This window comes from Solanum stenotomum, chromosome 2 (genome assembly GCF_019186545.1).
Source record: "Solanum stenotomum isolate F172 chromosome 2, ASM1918654v1, whole genome shotgun sequence".
NCBI classification, from domain to species: domain Eukaryota; kingdom Viridiplantae; phylum Streptophyta; class Magnoliopsida; order Solanales; family Solanaceae; genus Solanum; species Solanum stenotomum.
The window spans coordinates 58,113,411-58,136,072 of record NC_064283.1 but is presented as its reverse complement, the minus strand read 5'-3'; the positions used below and the strand labels follow the sequence as shown (position 1 = coordinate 58,136,072).

Below are 22,662 nucleotides of genomic sequence, written 5' to 3'. Positions count from 1 at the left end.
ACCTCACCTTTGAAAGGAAGTAATTTCCCTCAAAATGAGATTGACTTTCCGGCATAAACCCAAATTAGTCCGACCCCAAAACAACAAACAAAAAACCTTGTTGAGGGGGGGGGGGGATTAAATCCATTTATAAAACATAAGGCCATTAACCATCAATCATATTTTAAATGTCACTGTCAAATTATTAAAAGAAAGAATTTATTTTTCTCAATTCTATATAATAAATTAATAAATATAAACAAATAAATAAAAGAAAAACAGAAACTATTCGTCCTTTTTAACTTTCACAAAAAATCCAAATTGGAAGCATACATTAATAAATCCCCTATATGTTAGTAAGTCAAACATTCCCCCTTTCCATTTCTATATATCTTTAATCTTTATATTACCGTTAAACTATTTTTTTCTTAATTAGTAATTAGTGTCCGGCCAAATCCATTATTTTTTTTCTTCTAATTTTCAAGATTATTTTTTTTTAAAAAAAAATTGTGTTTAGAGGAGAGAGAGAGTCAATTTTTTTTTTAGAGAAGGGTTGTTGAAAGAAGGGGAAGAAATGCAGGAGATCCGGTGCATTGTTGGAAATCTTTGATTGTTCATCAGCTCTGTACTTTACAGGCATTCATCTGAAAGGTATATGTATATATTTATATACATATATGTATATGACTCATTGCCAGTTTGTAGAATTTGCATAAATGTCTATATATATATTAGGGTATCTGTTATTTTCATCCAATTCATTTGTAAAAAAATGATCTTTTTCAAATTTCCATATACCCTGTTGCTTAATTTGGTTAGTTTTCAAGTTTTCTTGAAACCCCATTTTGGTTAATGATCTTGATTAGTTGATAGAAAATTGGGATACCCTTTTGATCATATTACTCATTTGTAGATAGGTCTTGAGCCGAGGGTCTTTTGGAGATAGCCCTCTCTACCTCCGGGAGGTAGGGGTAAGGTCTGCGTATACTATACCCTCCCCAGACCCCACTTTATGGGGATTTCATTGGGTATGTTGTTGTTGTTGTTGCTCATTTGTAGGTAGATTTTGATATGTGATGGTTTAATGAGATTTTTGATGTAAAGTGGTTTTGAATTTCTTTAATTTGTAGGCTGCAACAAAACAGGACTAAAGGAGGAGGAGTACCCATAAGCTCCTGAGTGCTTTTCTTTCCCTTTCTGATTTTTTTGAGGGTTTAGTGATTCTTGAGTTATTAGAGGTTAAAGGGAGGGAAAGAAAGCATTTTTACCTTGTGAGCTAACTCAATTGGGCAAAAAAACAAATTTCGTGTTAGTAAAAAATGAACGGAGTCTCCGGTGTGATGTCAAGGCAAGTATTGCCAGCATGTGGAAGCCTTTGTTTCTTCTGCCCTGCGATGAGGACAAGATCAAGGCAGCCTGTTAAGAGGTATAAGAAGTTGATCTCAGACATTTTCCCTCGGTCCCAGGTTAGTCAAGGATTGTATGGTGAATATAAGCACCTTCCATGTTCTGTTTGGTTCCTTTTTATGTGTTAAATCTCCCAAATCAGTTTGTGGAGTCTAGTCATAAGTTTCTCTCTGTATTAATGAATCATTTGAACTTTTAACTTAATAGGGATTCTTGAAGTCATCATCTTTTTGCTTGTATTAGATTTAGATGGCAGTAGGTAAGTGGCATTGATTGTTTTTACTTTATATGGATATTTCACCTGCTAAAGGAGCGAACCACCAATATTAATCAACTACTTGTTTGTGCCATCTTCCTGCTATTCAATCTCTAACAACCTGACCTCTGCTTATGAGTCTGTAAAAGTTCAGTTTCAGATAGCAGAGGATTAATTTCACCACCCTTACATTGTGCATGGGGAGCACTGGTGCAAAATAGGCAAATATTATTATTCATGTATTTGATATATGTATTTCCCAAAGAAACAAAAGAAGTATCACCTGTAGTGTCCAAATCCATAGTTCGTGTTTGTCTTGGATTTTCCAAAAAGTTTTCTATCTTCTTTTGGTCAATCAAGCACTAGCTTTTGTGTCGACAGCAGATAAGTTCCCTTTTCCTTATTGGTTAGAAAGGTTTGCTTTTTGGAAAGGGACCTGTTCTCTTGTTACAAAGACCAGCCATTTGCTCTCCAATAACTACTTTACCCTTGCCTTTGAGTAACCCCAGCCCCACCAGATCTCCCGACTCTATGAATGCTGTCATTTTCTTCTTCTCTTTCCTTCAAAACTTGTTCAATTTCTACCATGCATCTCAAGTCAAAATGTGATAGTAAATGTGTCTCCCGGAAATTTAGTATTCCAAGATGAAAGTAAATATCCTAAATTTTTCTAGAGTGGCCACATCAATATTTGGTCTTGTTTGATTCTCAGGGAAGCCTCATGATATTTGAATTTGATGGAAGTTGGGCAATATATTTGAACTTCTGTATGGTATAAGAAATTTGTATATAAATTGAATGTGAAGCATCAATTATCTCTGCACATTGATAGATTAGATTCAGCTCAAGTTTAATCATATAAACACGTAAACACACGTTCCTGAAATTATTATATCTAGCTACTATAATACAGAAGCATAGCCTGTCAATAACCTGAAGCATAAGATTTGAAGAATTATTGTGTCTGAAATTGATGAGCTAATTTTACCTTTGATTTACATGGTTGGCATTACCTTTTTAAGTTCAAAATGATTTTAAGCAACATTCAGCAGTGCATTTATATGAGGTAATATCCAGAAAGAGTAGTATTTGGCCATTTGACAAATGATAAATTTGCTGTCTTTCTATGCTACATCTACATGTATTTGACATTTGTGCATTCCCTGTGCAGGAAGAAGAACCAAATGATAGGAAAATTGGAAAACTTTGTGAATATGCTGCAAAAAATCCTTTTCGAATTCCCAAGGTATATTCATTCCCAGTGTTACATGAAAATTATGAGCCCTTGAAACAATCCATGAAAAGCCTCCTGAAAGTTTGTAAACTATTATATTTTTGCTAATCTTCAGGATAACTTTATTTACTTACAGTTTCTTTGTCTGGTAATGAGATTCCATTTTTGGTAAACTGGTGATAGTAACCAGGAAACTAGCTCACAAATGTATCCAGGTTTTCCGAAATTACAAGTAGAACTCTAGTAAAAACCTCTTATTTGATTAGAACCGTGTGATGTCATGGATATTGCATTTGAAATGAGCATACATTTGGAACCCATTTGAATCCATGACTTCGACTGTACAACCATCAAATAGTTATCTTAGATGCACTTCTTTAATGTATTAGGTCACGTTTTAACTGAGGAGAGTCAGTTAGAGGGAGTCCGCTGCCTGCAATTCCTGGTTAAATTGATTGGCTGAGATAGCATGATACTGGGAAGGAACTAAGTCACATTCCAGATTCAGCCAGAATGCTGAAAAGAACTTCATTTGGTTATTCAGCTGCCAAAGCATATGCTTAAATTTGGAAATAGCTTTAGTTAAATGAATGTTTGCATCATGTCGTCATAGTTCCCTATGTAGCAGAAATCTTCTTTTTGCTTCATGCCTAAAGTCCAAATTTTCTATTACATTTTTATCATTAACCTTTCTTGGATCTGCTGAACAGATAACAAAGTCACTTGAAGAGAAGTGTTATAAGGAATTGAGAAATGAGAATTTTCGGTCAGCAAAGGTTGTTATGTGTATATACAAAAAGTTGGTTGTTTCATGCAAGGAGCACATGTAAGTTTTTGTTGCTTAGCGAAGTATGAATTGGTCTTTTTCGGCTTCTTTCATTTTTTGGTTCGTGATGGCCACAAAGAGATGCATTTCTAATTTTCACATTATATTATGTATGGTAATATGGTTTCGTACATTTATCTGTCAGGCCACTTTTTGCAAATAGTTTGCTCAGCGTCTTACAAACTCTTCTAGATCAGTCGCGTGAGAATGACATGCTAATTGTCGGATGTGAATCACTATTTGATTTTGTAAATAATCAGGTTGGTGCTTTGGAGTTCTCCTCAACTTTAGACTGGATCTATAGGGTGTTATTTATTGTTCATGTTTATGCATCAGTTATATCTGACAAATTTGAATTATCTTATACTTTCTTGACTTTATTGATTTATGCAGAAAGACGGTACTTACATGTTTCATTTAGATGGTTTTATTCCAAAGCTGTGTCAACTGGCACAACAAATAGGAGAGGAGGAAAGTGCTATAAATCTCCGCACAGTTGGCCTGAAAGCACTTTCTGCAATGGTACAGAATTTGTGTAGATTTTTCCAACTATTTAGTCTGTTTACTATGTGTTTGTGATACAAACTGTTAACGTGGTTGTTTTCCATCAAACACAAATGATATAAAAGTGTGCTTTTCTTCATTTCTAAAAGGAATTAAGTCAAAATAAGTCTAAATGTTATACAATTTAGGATGGCAGCATTCCATTTTTTGCATGATTGGATGACTAATGATGTAGACCAAGACATTTAGGAAAAATGACTTCTGTTGTCTTCATATATATTTATACGCCAGCTACTACAACATTTCTAATTTTCATATAACACAAAAATTTCTCCTGCTGTAGGCGCTTAAGCCTGATGTATTAGAATTTTGACTGTCAGAACACCCTTGAAGCTACAATAAGGATAGACAGTATTCTAAGACTCCCAAGGGACTTTTTCTTCTTTTTTAAAATTATTTCTTAGCATTTTCTGCCGAAGACATCGTTGTAAAAGGAAAACAGTTATTACCATGGATAGGCTGCAGAGTCTTGTTTGAGCAATATTGATGAAGTGAACAAAGCTAATTATAGCATGGGACTCTTAAACAATTAAATACAATGCTCAGTATCCCACATCCGTTAGGTGTATGGTTTTTACCCTCCTTAAATAGTTTGGACAATCCTCATCACTTGAGCTAGCTCTTTGGTTGAGTTAGGGTCAAGGTCATTTTCCAACAAGATACTCTTTTCTTAGTTTATTAACTAGTTGTGTTTGGCTTAGTTTTTCCTAGAAGAAAGTGTGACTGGTTGTTTCATAAAGCATGTGGCATAATACATATAATTTCATGGAAGGTAAATGTAGCATGCAGTTCGCCATGCCAATCTCATTCATCACTGATAAAAGAGTTATCTAGTCAGATTTGAAATCAGCATTTGAAGTGGGCCGTATTATCTAAAATTATATCTCAATCCCTGCCTCAGTACATAGGCATTGGCAAGTGCGTATGAGTTTAGTTTTCTATTCTCCTCAAAGTCCTGATACCAGTGACTTCTATGATTAATGATATAAAACCATGACCATCTCTAACCTGCATCCAAATGTTGATCTGGAGTACTTTGTTAAATTGTTATTCTTACAAGAACTTTGACACATGTCACAGGTTTGGTTCATGGGCGAATATTCCCATGTTTCAGCGGAATTTGACAATGTAAGCAGATTCTTTCCACCTTGTGTTCTTATTGTCAGATCTAAATAATGCTAGATCAGTATTTTCAGTTCTCCCTTTATAGAAGTGTGAAGTATCTCCACTCTTGTGTTCATTGAGGGCCATGTGAAAAGTCAAAAGCTTGATAAGATTTTATTTGCATGTGCACGATTTCTGGACACCAAATAAGTGAAACTGAGTAAAAGTTTGCGCTAGAGAGCATGTTAAGTTGGCTTTACAAGAAGTTTCTTTCTCTTCTTGATGTTGATTTTTCTGGTTCATTCCAGTTTTAACATGATGCTGTCGATTATATGTTCAAGCTATCTCTTTTTTTTTTTTTTTTTTATGACAAGGGAAACCGCAGCCGCTACCCTTTGGGCATAGGGTAAAACCCCCGCTCCTATGCAATAGCTCGCAAACCACATAGGAGAGGTAACCCGCACTAGGCAAGCCCGGTGCGACGAGCTCGACCCAGAAGGCAAACCCCTTGCTTTCGCTGGCAAGGGGTTTCGAACTTGAAACCTCCAACATGGAAGTCCCAAGCCCAAACCACCGGGCCACCCCGAAGGGTGTTCAAGCTATCTCTTTAGGATAAAACTAATTACTTTTCATCACTACCTGTTTTTTGCCTTTGATGCTCTGTAATCATTGAACAAACAAAATTAGCTAAAAACAGATAGCACTCAATAGCACTCGGATCACTAAATCAACTTATAGGTGAAACCAGGCCCAGATTGGCTTTGCCATTGCATCAACTGATTACCGTTGGTATATATTTGTTGTAGGAAGGTTAAGTATAAACTTGAATCTGAACATCTTGATTACGGTAACAGATATTGGAGTACTACTGCTGCCTCAAACTGCAGAGTATACAACATTCATTAGTCTTACACAGCAGAGCATATGAATTTTCTTACTGAATATGTCGTACAATTTGTGCCTTTTACTGTTCATTCCAGAATTGTCTCCTGACAATGACCTGTTTCTGGCTACAATAGGTGGATGGAACTTGTAGCTTTTATTGTTTCATATGACTGATCACGTGGACTTCACCATGCCACTTCTTCTACTTATACAACAACAACAACATACCCAGTGAAATCCTACAAGCTTCTTCTACTTATAAACAGAACTAATAGTCTGTAGTACAAAAAAAGATTATACTGGTGCAATAAATCTGCATAGCAATCATTTGATCTCCAGTTGTGATGAACTGTTTCCATGTCAGAATTATTGTAGCTTTTGGGATATTACCTTGAAATAGATCTTTCGTATTTCCAGTTGTGTGTTGTCACAACTTTATTGTAGTAGCTTAAACTGTTCCCATCTTACTTTTCCAGACGTCTCAATTGCTTCTACTAATGTATTTATCCTATCTATTAGATTGTTTCAGTAGTCTTGGAAAATTATCCAAGGCCGAGAAAGGAAACTCAAGACTCAAACCAGAACAGGTGGGTGGAAGAAGTGCGCAAAGTTGAGGGCCACGTTTCTCCTTCCCCAGAAGTCATCGCGAAGGTTCCCTCGTGGAGAATCATTGTGAATGAGAAAGGGGAACTAAATATTTCAAAGTTAATATTTTATACTAAATGTTAGGTGGCCTCTTGCTTTTTTCATGTGTAGTGTCTAAAGTGCTTCTTAATTTTCCTTGACAGGGAGGATGCCGAAAACCCAGCATTTTGGTCTAGGGCTTGCCTGCATAACATGGCCAAGCTAGGTAAGGAGGCTACAACCACAAGGCGAGTTTTGGAATCTTTATTCCGCTACTTTGACGACGACAATTTATGGCCTACTGAAAATGGAATTGCTGTACCTATTTTAAAAGATATGCAGTACACGATGGATGCTTCAGGTATGAAGTTACTTTTTAACTTTACCTATCGAAAGGGGAAAATAGAGAGAGAAGTTACTGGTAGAGTTTATTTTCTTTTTATTCTTTGGCACTCTCATTTACTTTTTGCAAATAGTTCATAATATGTGGTTCTTCAAAAATTTCCTACTTTTCCTTGTATAGTAGTTATGTTTTCCTTGTGGTGAAAATTCATAATGGCTTTTCCTCTCACTTTTTTGTTCCTCCTTCCCCGATTAAATTATGCAGGAGAGAATGCGCACCTTCTGCTGTCAACATTAGTCAAGCACCTAGATCACAAAAATGTTCTTAAACAACCTGAAATGCAGCTTGACATTGTTCAGGTGGTGACTTCACTTGCTCAAACAACGAAGATTCATCATTCCATTGCCCTAGTCAGTGCAATAACTGATATCATGAGGCACTTACGGAAAAGTATACATTATACTCATGATGACGCAAAGCTGGGAGCCGAGTTAATAAAGTGGAACCGGCTTTTCCAGGAATCAGTGGACGAGTGCCTTGTGGAGTTGTCAAATAAGGTGCAGTTAATCTGTCATTGGATTTGAATATCAAATAAGTTGCATTCTCGGTAAATTGGTTGGAAGCTGCTTAGTTACAAATTAAACAGGAATTTAAAGTCTCTTTTTGATGGGACTAACTACATATTAATCAAACTTCTTGTTATTGATGTGTGTTCGGAAGTCATGATTCTTCATTTTCTTGACTATTAGGTTGGAGATGCAGGCCCTATTCTTGATGTGATGGCAGTAATGTTAGAGAACATCACAAGTATCCAAGTGATAGCAAGAACTACTATTGCTGCTGTTTACCGTGCTTCTCAAATCATAGCTTCTATGCCAAACTTGTCATACCAAAACAAAGTAAGCTGATTGACATTTGAATTTATCAGACTGTTCTTTGCTTTCCTAGCTTTTTTCTGAGGCATATTGAGTTACGAATCTGATTTATCTTTATATTTAGGCATTCCCAGAGGCTTTGTTTCATCAGTTACTCCCTGCTATGGTCCACCCTGATCATGAAACGCGAGTTGGAGCTCATCGAATCTTTTCTGTTGTCCTTGTTCCATCTTCTGTTTCTCCTCAGAAGGTATCTGAGGAAACCCACCTAAGGAAGGCAGCAGATTTTTCAAGAGCACTCTCTAGAACTGTTTCCGTCTTTTCTTCTTCAGCTGCACTTTTTGGAAAGCTGAGAGACCAGAGGTCCCCTTCAATGGAGAAGGTTACTCTTGGAATGGAACAGAAAGATAACAATAGTGGGATGCTCAACAGAATAAAGTCAACATATAGCGGGGTATATAGCATGAAAGGCTCTCCTGCACCTATTGAAGAGTCTATGAACAAGCCAAGTAACGAAATGGTAGGTTCTGTAACCATCTTCACCATCTTAGTAGATACGGCTGTTACTCCTAGATTCCTTGGTATGATCCATTCTACTGGCCTCACATCATGGGACTTCATGTCTGCTTCTCCTTTTACTACTCAAGCTTTTGATTGACCCTCTCTTCACATCCTTGGCAAGTAAATTACTTGGCTATAAAATGTTTTGCCGCTTGAACAGTTTGTTTTGCTGCATACACTTGAACATCCTCTGCTGAAAATGGTTTGAAGCTTGCTCAGAATAATAGGGACAAACAACAACAACAATGCCTCAATCCCAACCAAATTGGGACCAGCTTATTCCAATACTCAGTAATTTGTCTTTTTAGACAAACTAGGGTTTCTCTAAAGCTAGAAATCATCTAAATCACACTTATCCTACACTAACATGCAAATATACAAACTCTTGGGAAAACATTGGATCTAATGTACCTGTACCAACTTGACAAAGCCTTTATCCTAATTAGTTGGTATCTTCTATCTGAATCTTTTTCTTCTATCGTATTACGTTCTTTGCTAAACCTACATGAAATTTGAGAAATTGTAGGCCTTTTGGGACAATTTCTATGTATATGGTTTTTGTTTTTACCTCATCTCATTTTAACACCTTCTATCATCACAGTGTTGTACCAATTAACTTTGTATTGGAGGTCTATGTATGCCATGGCCAAATCATCTTAGGAAACTTATTATTGTTTTATCCTCCATCTGTGCTACTTGTACCTTCTGTCAGAAGTAATCATTTGCAACATTTTCTAATTGTGCATTCATCTTAATATCCATATATTGACAACACTCATATAGTGGATATATTGTGCATTAGAGTTCAAACATTCATTCAGATTACATGAAAATGTTTCTACTCTTTTTATAACTGTGCATCCACAACACTCATACGCTGGATATGTTGGCATTTGACTTCAGCAATTCATTATGAAATAACATTGTTGATTTCTCGACTGTTGTATAGAATGTGTCTTTCACTTTGAGTCTGTTTTATTCGACTTCACCAAGTAGTGAAATTATTTTCCTCTTGATCTTCAGGGTCCTATTTCTCTAAGACTCAGCAGCCACCAAATCGTACTCCTTCTCTCCTCAATATGGGTACAATCCATTTCCCCTGCAAATATGCCTGAGAATTATGAAGCCATTGCTCACACATTTAGCTTGGTCTTGCTATTTTCTAGAGCAAAGGTAATTGGTTGGTTCTGTGACTGTTATATTTGTTTTGAGTATTTGTTTGCGGGCATGTTCTTTGCTCATGATACTAAATGAAATATTAGTGTTTCTATTGTTGTCCAAAAAAAATATCGAACAAGGATATCCATACCATATTTGTGTAGTTCGAAAGATCAACTAGAAACAAGTGTTTTTAGTGATTCCTCTCTTTGTAGTTACTTTTTCTTATTTTTTAACTATATCTAGGTAATATGTTCCCTTGGAACTCCTAACATGTCTGTTTTCCTTTTGTCTTTGCTTATGTACTAAGGTTTTTAATCTCTCCTAACAAGGGAATTTTTGGGCTTTCTGTTGGTTGAAAGATGGTTGAAATTTTTGTCTAGTAGGATTTAATCGATATCGTTATAATACAGTATCTGAGTAGTATTAGTTAAACGCTAATAGGTTTCCTATAGCATTTACATTGTTTACCAAGGGAAACAATAACGTTTTAAAAAAAAAATTGAACTCCTTTTCTTAGTCCTTTGTGTTTTATCTGTTCATTTGAATGGTAGCATCAGTGATGATGTTTTTACATATCGTTCACTTGCAAGATTCTATTCGTTGTCTTCTATGTATTTGACGGCATTCTCCATGTAAATTTAGTGTGAAAAGTCCTCTTACATGATAAGGATAAATTATAAGCTTTGGATCCTGTGGTGTGAGGATTAATTGTAAACTCTAAATGCCAATCACAATTTATTGCTTAAGTTAATGTTCTTAATGTCTTTTGTGCTGCTATTATTTTGAAAATAAGAACTTTAGCGTGAACTAAGACCTTCCAAGTCAATGGACATCAAGGAGACAATTTGACTACTTGCGAGTAACAAATTATAGTAAGAATATGGGAATGAGAAACTAAAATGCCAAATCACTAAATCATTGAGAATTTTATTTGTGGTATTATTTGTTTGGCATTTAAGCAGTTAAATGATGTAGGATATCTTGGTCGTTTATCACACTGGATGATGCAATCTGCTATATTATGTTAAATCTGTAAAGGAACTAAAGTCTGAATAAACATATGTTGGTATGTGTCTGTATATCCTTTCCTATAGTCTCTTAATTTAAGTTTGCTCCATATACTTGTGCAGAACTCGTACCGTGAAGCTCTAGTGCAAAGTTTTCAGCTTGCATTTTCGTTGAGAAATGTTGCACTCATTGAAGGAGGTAAGACTCCATATCAGTTATTCCTCTGGGGTGTGCACCTGCTTAAGATTTTTCTTCCCCTTTAATTCATTCCTCCTTTATACTGGGAGGGGGTGGTAAGTAATTGCTTCATCGGAGTGTTAGGAACAAGAGATCAGTATTACATGGCACATTTCTCATGTCCCTAGTATCTTTTCAAGTTAAGATTATCCATTTTTAACTGATTGTGAAGGTTCTTGGACTTCCGTTGCTATGTTGACCGAGCATGTCTCATTCGGGAATCCTAGCTGAGTAATCCCACTCTGCTATTTTCATCACTAAGTTCTCTCTTTCGCTTAGGTTTATAACATTTTCATCAAGGATATTATTATTAACAAGATGAGAGAACCAAGCACCTGAAAATAGGAAAGCGTTTAGTTCATACTATTAAAGACTTCCTGTTGTTGGTGTTTAATAGCAATGCTTAAATGCTTGCTGCACAAAGCTTCATCCGCTTCTACCTTTATGGAAAATACTTGTCGATGCTGTAGTATACCTTTAAGAGGCAATAATTTATATGAGATTCCCCGACACTATGATCCTTATTGGTAAAATAGTTCAGCTTATCTGTTTTCCTGTATGATTCCTTCTCCAATGTTTTTTTACAATTTGAGGATTTGTGGATCACAGTTCATTATACTTCTATTTTTCAGGGTCCCTACCACCATCACGTAAAAGATCTCTGTTTGTGTTGGCGACATCTATGATTATTTTCTCATCAAAGGCATATAATATACCTTCTCTAGTTCCCCGTGTCAAGGCTGCACTTTCAGATAAAACGGTTAGTAACCAATGCTGCCAAACTTTATACGGTTTTGCTGACCCCCTCTGGTGGTCAGTCATTGTTCTTTCTATTGCATGTCAGCCTGGTTTCTACTAGCAGCTGAACTGATGAAAAACTACTTTTGATGTAATTACTTGTTCTGTTTCAGTATTATCATATTAATTTCTGCTCAGATCATAACACATGGGAGTCATTGTTTTTATCAGGTTGATCCATTTTTACATTTGGTAGAAGATAGCAAACTACAAGCTGCTGAATCAAGTTCTGGTAATGGAAAAGTTACATATGGATCCAATGAGGATGATAGTTCTGCTCAGAAATGTCTCTCGCAAATAAATATCACAGAGGAACAGTCCACGCAATCCATGATTTCTTTAATCCTAAAGAGCTTATCTAATCTATCAGACGTAAATGTTTCTTTGCTAAATTTTGCTACCATATAGTGATTCCCTGGTTAAGCATTGATCTCTAATATGATTTATTCCGGTATGTAGCTTGAAGTATCAGCTTTAAGGGAGGAATTGCTTAAGAAATTTTCACCAGATGATTCAGATTCCCTGGGGACTCAGTTTTTCACCGATGCTCAACAGAGAGCTCAGCAGTCTAATTCAGTTGATGTAAGTTTCTAGAGGATGTAATTTTATGTCAATATACTCTTCTATCCTCACTTTCTCTGTTTGATCATTCTTTCTCGTGTTGTGCAGCTGACCTCAATATTTGACGATGATGGTCCAGATTTATTTTATAGTAGTTCCAAACAGAATGAACAATCAGCCATGGAAATTCCCAATCTGTTGAGTGTCAATCAACTTTTAGAATCTGTAAGTGACTTTTGAATATAATATTTGTTTAACCTATTATTTATGCAAAAACAACCACGCCTCAATTCCAAGCAAGTTGCTGTCAGCTCTATTAATCCTCACTGACCATGTCACTCCATTTAACCTCATCTTAAACCCATATTGTACAATAATAATTATAATTTGTCTAACCTATTGTTTCAGCACTGTGATCTTTGACAAAAAAAGAGCTTTACATCTAGTTGTACTTGCGAAATGGATTTCTTTTCTTCGTGTGCATGTGGCAACTCTGTGTTCTCTCCTCTAGTGGACTTGCATGTTTTCATGCCTCCATTTTGTTCTTATGAGAAAAAACAACCTCATGTGATGGCTCTTTTAGTTCATCTGGTCGTCACAAATATTAATGGAGTACCACTTAGTCCTTTGGTCGATGTTTTAGTTTAAATACCATGAGATAACAAAAAGTATGCGACTTACATTTTATTCAAGATCAGATATGTGAAAAATGAAGTTGTTAGTTATTTTATTTGATCTGATCATTGGTACTTGTTGTCTGAAATTAACTTTGTCTACGCCAAATGAAGGTTTTGGAGACAGCACATCAAGTAGGGAGAATCTCTGTGAGCACGGAACCTGAATTTTCATACAAAGAAATGGCTCATCATTGTGAGGCACTTTTAACGGGAAAACAACAAAAGATGTACAATTTGATGAATAGCCAACATAGACAAGATAATGCACTGATCAAAATATCAGAGAGTTCCAGTGATCAAGGCGAAGAAAGTGCTTCTGATAACCAGGTTGACAATCAGGTCTCGAAAGTAGTCTTTTTTGGTTTCTATATACTCAACATTTCTTGTTTCTCCTTTCTCCTCCATTTTCTAATTCATTTGCTGCTTATCTGTATATTTCTGACTAAGGTAACATAGATAGATATTATCTAGGCATAATACATAGATAGACACTTTATCTTGGCCTCAACTGGCAACTAAACACTCCAACTTTGAGTATGGACATCTAGAAACCTCAACTCATCTCCACTGTGTCATTTAAACACACCAACTTTCAAAATGATCTAGACACCTCTAAAATTTGTGTGTCATGTCAGCATCAGGTGTCCACGAGACATAGTGGGGATGAGTTGGAGTGTTTAGTTGTTAGTTCAGACCAAGTTGAGGTGTCTAAATGTACACTCTCAAAGTTGAAGTCCTTACTTGTCAAGTGATGAGTATTTGCTTATGTATTATGCCTATTATTTATGTAAAACGAACTTACAGTAGATGTAGCACCAGAAATTTCCTGCTTTGCATGATTTAGAGACACGATCTTAATCTTACCATTCACTTAACTTTATGGGGGCAGGTTGAGAATCAACTCGAAGATCAGAAAGTAGTCGATGTTTCTGATAAACCAACACACGAAATTGTTCCTTCACATTGTGGAGCAGAATATCAAAGTAATCCGGAGTCCTTCAGGCTACCGGCATCAAGTCCATATGACAATTTTTTGAAAGCTGCCAGATGGTAGAGATAGCATAGGAATCGTTCCAAACAGAAATGTTTGCGAGATTACTTCCCTCCTGATGTCAGGGTTGCCAAAGCCTTATCGGTTGCAGAACCGGAAGATCTTCATGCAACACGCCTGCATGGAAAGAAAGTCGGCGCCAGAGTTGTAGATAACACATAGTTTGTAACTCATCATATATACACATAAAAGTTGTTCATTCTTTTATTCTTTTTTTTTTCTACCTATTATGAGGTGAAATATTGTTGTACTGGAACCAGATAGGAGGAGGCATATTGGTTAAGATGTTAGGTTTTGCTATCTTAGCCAATGTCATTTACTGTTGTATAATATCAAAATGTTGCTTTTATTATTCTCTTTTTAGTGATTTTAGATGGAGCTATTCTTTTCTTCTGGTGTATGCAGACACTGCTATTTGAAATGGAAAAAAAAAGCATTCTTTTGCTGTTCTTATTTTCCAAATTAAATATATGTTGTGATATTTTTTTCATGCTTCGAAAGCTTCTCTTTTGAGTTGAGGTCTATCAGAAATAGCCTCCCTACCTACAAAGGCAGGGGTAAGGTGTCACACCCCAACCCTAGGTGAGGCGGACAAGTACCATATGAACACATGCTTTACAAGTCACCTATGATGAGAGAGTAAACTACTACTATGCAGATATATTTAATAATGAGAAGCTTCATATACAACACATGTTGACTAGCTGAACCGATACATGTGACAAGTGAAACTATGAATTCAGATGATAACTTTACAATGTCTACAAAGCCTCTATTGGAATCCATGATTGTACCACTATGAAATACGCATAGTAAAGATTCGGCAAAGCCCCGAATCAACCTGGAGCTCACCAACAATCGCTGAGTATCATGTGCTTCTATTGGGGAGATCTACTAGTTGAGTACCTGTACCTGCAACATGAAATGCAGCGTCCCCAATAAGGGACGTCAGTACGAAAGAATGTACTGAATATGTAAGGCATAATACAACCATATGTAAAATGAGAGCCCAAGTGAAACCAAATACCAATAGATAAGGATTAGAGACCACATTTGCTTTATACTTGTGGAATCGTGTATGTTACATTCTTTTTTTTTACTTTTCTTTGCATTATAATATTCATAAGACATATACAAATGACCAACTGATTTGCGGTAGAAGAGGATGACCCATAATTCCTGGGATGTTGTCCTCATAATTCCACAAATTGGGATCGGTCCATGCTAGGCTTTCGCCCCTAAGCTGCCACCCTTCTATACCAATTGGGATCGACCCATGCTAGGCATTTGCCCCTGGGCTGCCACCCATAATTATACAGATTGCTTCACTTAGATTCTTTAATCCTTGAGATTGTTGTTTTGATGTTCATAACTCTTTTGAGATTGTTCTTTTGATGATCATAACTCTTTTGAGATTGTTGTTTTGGTGGTCATAATCATTGTTGAGATTTGAAACTATGGACCAGTAGTAGAAGACATATGAATATGGACTTACGATAATAACAATGACATGGGAAGCAAATCTGACATGAACGTGTAATAATTAGGAGCTTATATGACTCCGTAAGCATTTTGACATCTCAAATTGAAGCACATATCGAATAGCCTTACATACCTTATCCCTTGACCAATAGAACTATCACGATTCAGCCTCCCCTTTTAGGTTTTAATCTACAATATAAGTCATGATAAACTAAAATTAGCAGCTATCACACCGTGAGCCCCGTAAAGCAGTAGCTAACATTGACGGATAATGAACCCATACAACCTTTAAAATAATGTGTATCACCACACCCTCCTTCTCTGCCCAATACATACATTATATATCCCTTTCCATGATTACCCAAGCTGCACCAACAACAATATACATAAAACAGCCTCAAATATTCTTTATCATACAGCCAATTATTGAACTCACCACCCCATTGAGTTCTTTATGACAACACACTCATAATCCTCACTCAAACTCATACATAAGGAGGAAGAAAATGGAGCAGTCACCTTACCTCAATTTCTGCAACTTCTCCTTATAACTTGAATTCTTCTAGAACTTCAACTTTCCTTCACACTTAAACCAAAGAAGAAGAGAAAAAGGAAAGTGAGCAGTAGCTTGTGGGAACTTCTACCTTCTACTTATAATTGAGCATGAATAACATGTTTTCTAGTCTTCCATGAGAGAATTAAGCTAAATCCATAAGTGTTTCTCTTACCTTGGTTTGCATATATGAGGGTTTCTTCAAGAACACTAGAAGGAACTTTACGGCTGTTGTAATCCTTAAGAGAAAAGAGAGAGAGCTGGAGTTAATTCTCAATATTGTATGTTAAAAATGAGTGAGAATAGCATTCAATATATCTTATATTGAGCTTTCTTCACCTTTAAGAATATCCTCTAGAACCTTTCTTTTTTTGGTCCATTTTCAGCCACTAATTGGTCAAGTAGGTGATGCATCTGCTTATGTACATCAAGCAACTCAAAAGGTCAAACTAAGTGATGCACCTACTTGTTTTCACTTGGGCTTAAATATATTGGGCCTTGATAGATTTGGTTGCTGGGCTTTAATTTCATTTTCCTTTTTTTTTTAACTTAATTTGGGCCTCAAGTGAGTCCATTAGCATAGGCCCAAATCTGATCCATAAACCTTGACCTTTTTAACTAGATCCATATAGTTCAAGTAGGTGATGCATCTACTTGGTCCTTTGGATTGGTCAATAAGTTAAAGTAGGTGATGCACATATTAGCTTAGTTAAGTCAAGCAAGCAGCTCACTTATTTTATTCCATTTTCTAAACATTAATCCCTTTTGCTTTAACTTAGCACTTAACTTTCAACTTTAAGCTCAATTACCACCTTATGGTCTCGAGTTTAAATACTCTTATTGGAGTTAACTTGCAGTACACATGCTGAAACGTGCAAGGCATCACATCACTTTCCGATCTAGTTTAAACCAACGCTAATCATATAAGAAGCACGATCCCTCGCCTATACTATAAGGTTATGTCAAGTATCACAAGAATAGAACAAGCATATGCATAATACGGGCTGTTATATACACGTAGAATACAGGGTGCTACATCAGGTTTGTGCACATCCTACCCTACCTAGACCTCACTTGTGGCACTACACTAGGTATATTGTAGTATATGAATTGTTGGTGGAGAAAGAGTTATTCACTGCGATGTTTACACCAACCTAAATATATGACATGTTAACAATCCAAGGATTCCCAAATAGGGTGATCTTTGGCAGAATAGAGACGACATGGCAAACTGAAACATCTTAGTAATCAAAGGAAAAGAAAGCATAAGTGATTCGTGTAGTAGCAGCGAGCGAAATAAAAATAGTCTAAATCGTGAAAATATGACCGTGGAAGAGAACTACAAGCCTATTGCACCTTAAATAGCAAAAGTCTCGAAGTCAAAAGTCTCACTTACCTAAGTAGCATGAGGTGTGTAGAGTTACATGTGAATCATTAACTTCACCTTTAGTGAGTCCGAGGCTATGTGAGTTTGAATTAATAAGGACTTGGTGCATTATAGATATCAATAAGTAAGTGTAATCCACTACATCAAACTCAAACAATTTGTATGATAAAAAAAATTAAACAAAATTTCAAAAACTTTTACCTATTGAAAGATTCATTCACTTACTTTAAATTCTGAATCACACGAATGAAAAAAAAAACAAACTTGTTCCACTATTTTCAAAGGGCAAATTATAAGAAATGATCATTCAACTATATTCATTACCAAAATTTTAGTCAAATTTTCAAAATTACTAAAATTGACCAAAATTTCTTCTTCTTCCTTCTTAGTTCATCATTAATGACTTCTAATCTTCTTCTTCTTCCTTCCCATTTCGCCATTAACGGCTTCTTTTACTTCTTCCTTCCTCCTCCTCATCCTCCTTCTTTGTTCTTTGTTCTTCATTGTTTTTTTTTAAAAAAAATTTGACGTATCGCAATCATGAATCGTTTCGAGCGAATTATATAACAAGAGACTCGAAACATCAAGATAATTTCATATCAAAAGTTTGAGACTATTTAGAGGTGATTTCAAGTTGATCGAGATTGACTCATGTATAGTTAAGCTATGTTTAGTTTTTTTTTTAGTGTATCATAATGTATAGTCACTGTATAACTCATATATATGTACGCTATATTGTATAGACAATGTATACTTTCTATAACTTTTCACTAGCCATAGTATAGTTAATATATAATTCCAATCATTTTGACTATTTTTTATGTAAATAAAACGACATTCTATTCGTTGTAAACTAATTACTTTATTGTATATATTTGAAACTATCTCAAAAACAAAATAAAAGAAAACAAATTTGAGCCTAAGCCCAAAACTTGATTCCAACTCCCATTTTTGACCCATTCTAAAAACAAAAAATACAATCAAAACGACATCACTTTCACAATATAAACATCAAAACGCTGTCGTTTTGACCTTAGAAAACCCTTCTATAAAATTCTACTCGAGAAGAACATTCAGCAAAGAACAATTTTTTTTACATCTGCAGTCTCTTTGATTTCCATTCTCTCTGCTCTTCATCACGGTAAATACCCACCCCCACCCCCCACCCCCCACCCCCCACCCCCTTGTTTTTTTCTCTATACATGTATAGATTTATTGCAAATCTTGTGCCACCATGTTTGTTATTTGAGTTGGGTATTTGATTTTATTGCTTCTTAGGGACAATATTACATTTTTATGTGTGATCTATGCTGTTTGGATTGATGGGTCGTTTTCTGTTTTGTTTATAGTGTAGCGATGGATCGAATCTTGATGTGAATTGATCTTATTGGGTGTTGGTTTATGGTGCTTGGTGGGGTTATAAAATGATTTATTTGATTTAAGTTTTAACCATTATTTGTGTGATTTGGGTGTTTAGGATTAATAGGTCATTTATATTTAGTTTGTATTGGAGAAAAGTTTGATATTTGGTATGAATTTTGTATTTTATGGTATAGGTTAATGCTTCATGAAGAACTCAATATGATTAGTTTGATTACTTTTTATTGTTATCAGTGGGATTTAAGTGGTTAGGATTAATGGGTCTTCATCTGTTTGGTTTCTGTTGAAGCCTAGCTTGCTTTTTTGGAAAATTGGAATGATGGGTTAATGCTTCCTGTAGAGTTCTATATGATTAGTTTGATTACTTTTTATCGTTATCAATGCGATTTGATTGGTTAGGATTGATGGGTCATCATCTGTTTGGCTTTCTATGGTAAAGGTTAATGCTTCATGAAGAGCTCAATATGTTTAGTATGGTTCATACTTGTTGCTCCTTGACCTAAATTTTATATTTTTCATTGGTTCTGGGAAATGCTTCTTGGAAGTCGGAGCAGTCATGATATGGTTTCTTTTTTAATAATTTACTCTGGGATGTGAATGGTTTTAGTTAATTCGCTTCCCTTTGTTTTGTATTAACTGACTGATGTACATGTCAGTAAAAGAGAAATGAATCAAATGTTGTGTATTTACTTATGTTGGCTGGGGAAGATGGAATGTCTGTATGTTGTGTCTTTTCACGAGCTATTCATGGCTGTTTTCGTCGTGTCTCTTCATGATTTGTTGTAGGTTTCTATTGAACATTGTCCAATTTGTAAAGCATCGTTAGGTTAATGAGTTCTGCTTTATTATTTTGTACTTATTAACCACCCGTCTGAAAGGGAAGAGGAGGTAGAATAGGATTGATCTAATACATTAAGTCGTTCTCTGTGTATTTCTAGCTGCTTGGATTGATGAGTAATTGTATGTTTATTCATAAAGAAGCGATTTTATGAATCATATATTATGGAAGTGATTATTGCCTTGATTTTTGAGGTACTGGAATAGTGCTAATAGAAGTTGATTTCTTCTCTTTATGTTCTCTTCTTTATGTGGTATAGATTTTTTTAATTGTTCAAAAAGAAGCTTCACCTTTGCATATCGAATTAACCAAAATTCATAGCACCCTAAATGCAATCATATCTGAAGTAGTATATTTTGTGTGCAAAACATATATCAATGGGAGCATTAACAGAATGTTATGATGGATTAATTGGAACTTGGAAGGAACTGTTGATCTAGTTGAGCCTTGTGGGTAGGTGTAGACACTCAGATGTGATTTTGAAATATGAACCCTATAACGAAGATAAATGAAACTTAATTGAACGTGAACAGACTTTCGTCTGCGTTTATGTTTTCCTATTTTTATCCTTTTTTTTTCTTTTCCCCTATTTGCATTTGGCACTCCAGTTGATTGCTAATGGGTTGTAGACATTAATCAATCTAGTGCTGGCATGAGTTCCGTTCTATATTCTGGAAATGATTTATGCTATGTTTCAGTGGAAAAGAAAGAGGGTTAGTAGGCTGAATAAGGTCTATTTCCCACACTAGCTTTTTAGGAACTAAAATGGGAAGATGCACAACATACTCATGAACCCCCTCCGTCCCAATTTATGTGGCACCGTTTGACTTGACACAGTTTAAGAAAAAGGAAAGACTTTTGAAACTAGTGGTCTAAAACAAACCTTAGACATTTGTGTGGCTATAGAAAGTTGACATTCTTTTTGGGATAGACTAAAAGGAAAGGGTGCCACATAAATTGGGCACAGAGAGAGTAGTATTTTTCTGATGAAGTCCTCATGTAGTATTTTCAACCGTCCCCAGAAGTATGGTAGAAAGAGGAAATAGATGCCTTCTTTCCTTCACTCTTCTACTGCAGCATGAATGGAAGGAGTATATGCTTTTTCTAGGACTTGTGATTCAACATCTTTTTCTTCCTTCACTCTGCTCTGTTGCCTGTTTTTCTGAACTTATTTTTATTTTTAAAAATAAATAAATAAAACGGGGAGGAGGGGATTACAAGGTAGGAAATCGAACCCTCACAACTTTGGTAGCCAACCAACTGAGCTTCTAAGATTCCCTTGTTTTTTTTGAGGATTAGTAATATTGTATTCTTCAGCATCAGCATTGGGAATGCTGGCCACCATCAGAAACAAGTTACAAAGCAAGTAGACTCTAGCTTTACAAAGCTCCTAGAAATTCTACTAACTCCTCTATTTCCTCTATACAGTTCTGTTTACACCAAAAAAAATAAAAGTCTCCAGGCAGTTCCATTTCACATCATGGACTGATCTGATTTTGTCTTCAAAACACCTTCCATTTCTCTCCCTCCAGAGTGACCACCATATGCAAGAGGGTATTATCCTCTAAGATTCCCCTGTTTTATTGAACTAACATTTTGATTTTTGTTAGAGTATGACAAGAAATATAGTTTTAGTTTGAAGATTTCAAGTATGTAGCTGTATGTTCTTGTCTTTATAGATTTGAATGGTATATTAATATCATACAGTAGGCTACTAAATCACGCAGTTCATCAGTACCTTGGGAAAATCTGTTAGTTATACTTCCATCACGTCCCAAGTCACATGATGGTGGCAAAAAGATTACATATGTGCTGTAGCTTGAGATAATCCGTTGAAACATACATAATTGAATCTGCAGCCTCATGATGGCGTAAAAAGATCTTCTGTGAGCTATATCTTGAGATATTAGTTTGTGTAATAATTGAATGCTTTGATGTTGAATGGAAAAAAAAAAAAAACTCTTTTCTTACTATGGTTTTACGGTATCTTCCAGTTTTAGGAGCTCCAAGATGGCTACCAAGTACATCATTGGTTCTATTGCGGGATCTTTTGTCGTTGCATATGTTTGTGACACTGTTATTTCTGACGGGAAACTGTTTGGAGGCAAGTTCTAGTTCTTTTCGTTAGTTCTGTGATCATGAACTGCCTCTGCTATGCTGACAGTCAACTTGTGGTATCTCAAAACAGGTACTACTCCAAGCACCATTACCAACACTGATTGGTGGAAAGAAACAGACAAGAAATTCCAGGCATGGCCTCGCACTGCTGGTCCCCCAGTGGTCATGAACCCCATCAGCCGACAGAATTACATTGTCAAGTCTTGATTTAGAAAGTTGAGTTGCGCTGTTTTCCCCCCCAACAGATTACATTTGAAATCAAACCATTCTTCAGTTTGAGCAAGGTTTTTTGCTCCTACGCTTGATTCAGACGATATTTAAGTCATTTTTCTCACTTATAAGAAGATTTGACATATGTTACAAACAATCAAAACAGATTTGACGTATGTTACAATAAAAATTTTGTTCAGCTAGCGCGCCTGTGTACTGAATGAGCTGTTTTTTTTGTTCTGGCAAATATGTCAGTTCTTGATTCTCTGCACTACTAATTTTTTTTGTTGATATATATGCCACTTGCTTGTGAATTCTTTAGTTGGTTTAGCTGCAAATGCAAACCTCTTTGATGATTTATTGTGCATAATACTTGCATGTCTATGAACAGCTCATTTCCAGAGCTCATTGGAGGGGAGATATCTTACACTTGTGGTCATTGCTTCTCAATTCAATGTCATCTTTATTTATAAAAATATTATGTGACAAATAATTATCAATATGAAATTAGGCCTATACAAAATTTATATATTTGTATGGGAG

At 35.7% G+C, this 22,662-nt stretch overlaps 2 protein-coding genes across 5 annotated transcripts; both read left to right on the top strand.

Moving 5' to 3' along the window:
- Window positions 1-458: 458 nt before the first annotated feature.
- LOC125854816 (protein SEMI-ROLLED LEAF 2) lies at window positions 459-14,610 on the top strand. Of its 4 annotated transcripts, none has more exons than XM_049534402.1 (20): window positions 459-630; window positions 1,110-1,445; window positions 2,814-2,888; window positions 3,587-3,702; window positions 3,848-3,962; window positions 4,096-4,224; window positions 5,347-5,394; window positions 6,775-6,842; window positions 7,044-7,240; window positions 7,487-7,779; window positions 7,972-8,121; window positions 8,222-8,617; window positions 9,682-9,831; window positions 10,950-11,025; window positions 11,697-11,824; window positions 12,034-12,234; window positions 12,322-12,444; window positions 12,532-12,648; window positions 13,212-13,439; window positions 13,990-14,610. In XM_049534402.1, exons 2-20 carry the CDS (start codon window positions 1,299-1,301, stop codon window positions 14,152-14,154), a joined length of 2,922 nt encoding a protein of 973 aa, XP_049390359.1. In that variant the 5' UTR covers window positions 459-630; window positions 1,110-1,298; the 3' UTR covers window positions 14,155-14,610. The 4 variants fall into 4 exon arrangements, with proteins under 4 accessions (XP_049390359.1, XP_049390358.1, XP_049390357.1 ...); XM_049534401.1 differs by having other exon boundaries at window positions 6,775-6,959; window positions 13,212-13,427; XM_049534400.1 differs by having other exon boundaries at window positions 6,775-6,959.
- Window positions 14,611-18,575: 3,965 nt separating this feature from the next.
- On the top strand, window positions 18,576-22,322 carry LOC125856835 (uncharacterized). The gene is made up of 3 exons (XM_049536479.1): window positions 18,576-18,714; window positions 21,786-21,895; window positions 21,980-22,322. The coding sequence occupies exons 2-3, from the start codon at window positions 21,802-21,804 to the stop codon at window positions 22,114-22,116; spliced, it is 231 nt and encodes a 76-aa protein (XP_049392436.1). The 5' UTR covers window positions 18,576-18,714; window positions 21,786-21,801; the 3' UTR covers window positions 22,117-22,322.
- The last annotated feature ends 340 nt before the right edge of the window (window positions 22,323-22,662 follow it).

Bases quoted from the DNA above. Each gene is read 5' to 3' on its own strand.
- LOC125854816 (XM_049534400.1), top strand. From the start codon at position 1,299: ATGAACGGAGTCTCCGGTGTGATGTCAAGGCAAGTATTGCCAGCATGT. The intron at 2,889-3,586 runs GTATATTCATTC...TCTGCTGAACAG, and splicing joins ATCCTTTTCGAATTCCCAAG to ATAACAAAGTCACTTGAAGA. The intron at 12,235-12,321 runs GTAAATGTTTCT...TCCGGTATGTAG, and splicing joins GCTTATCTAATCTATCAGAC to CTTGAAGTATCAGCTTTAAG.
- LOC125856835 (XM_049536479.1), top strand. From the start codon at position 21,802: ATGGCTACCAAGTACATCATTGGTTCTATTGCGGGATCTTTTGTCGTT. The intron at 21,896-21,979 runs GCAAGTTCTAGT...ATCTCAAAACAG, and splicing joins TGACGGGAAACTGTTTGGAG to GTACTACTCCAAGCACCATT.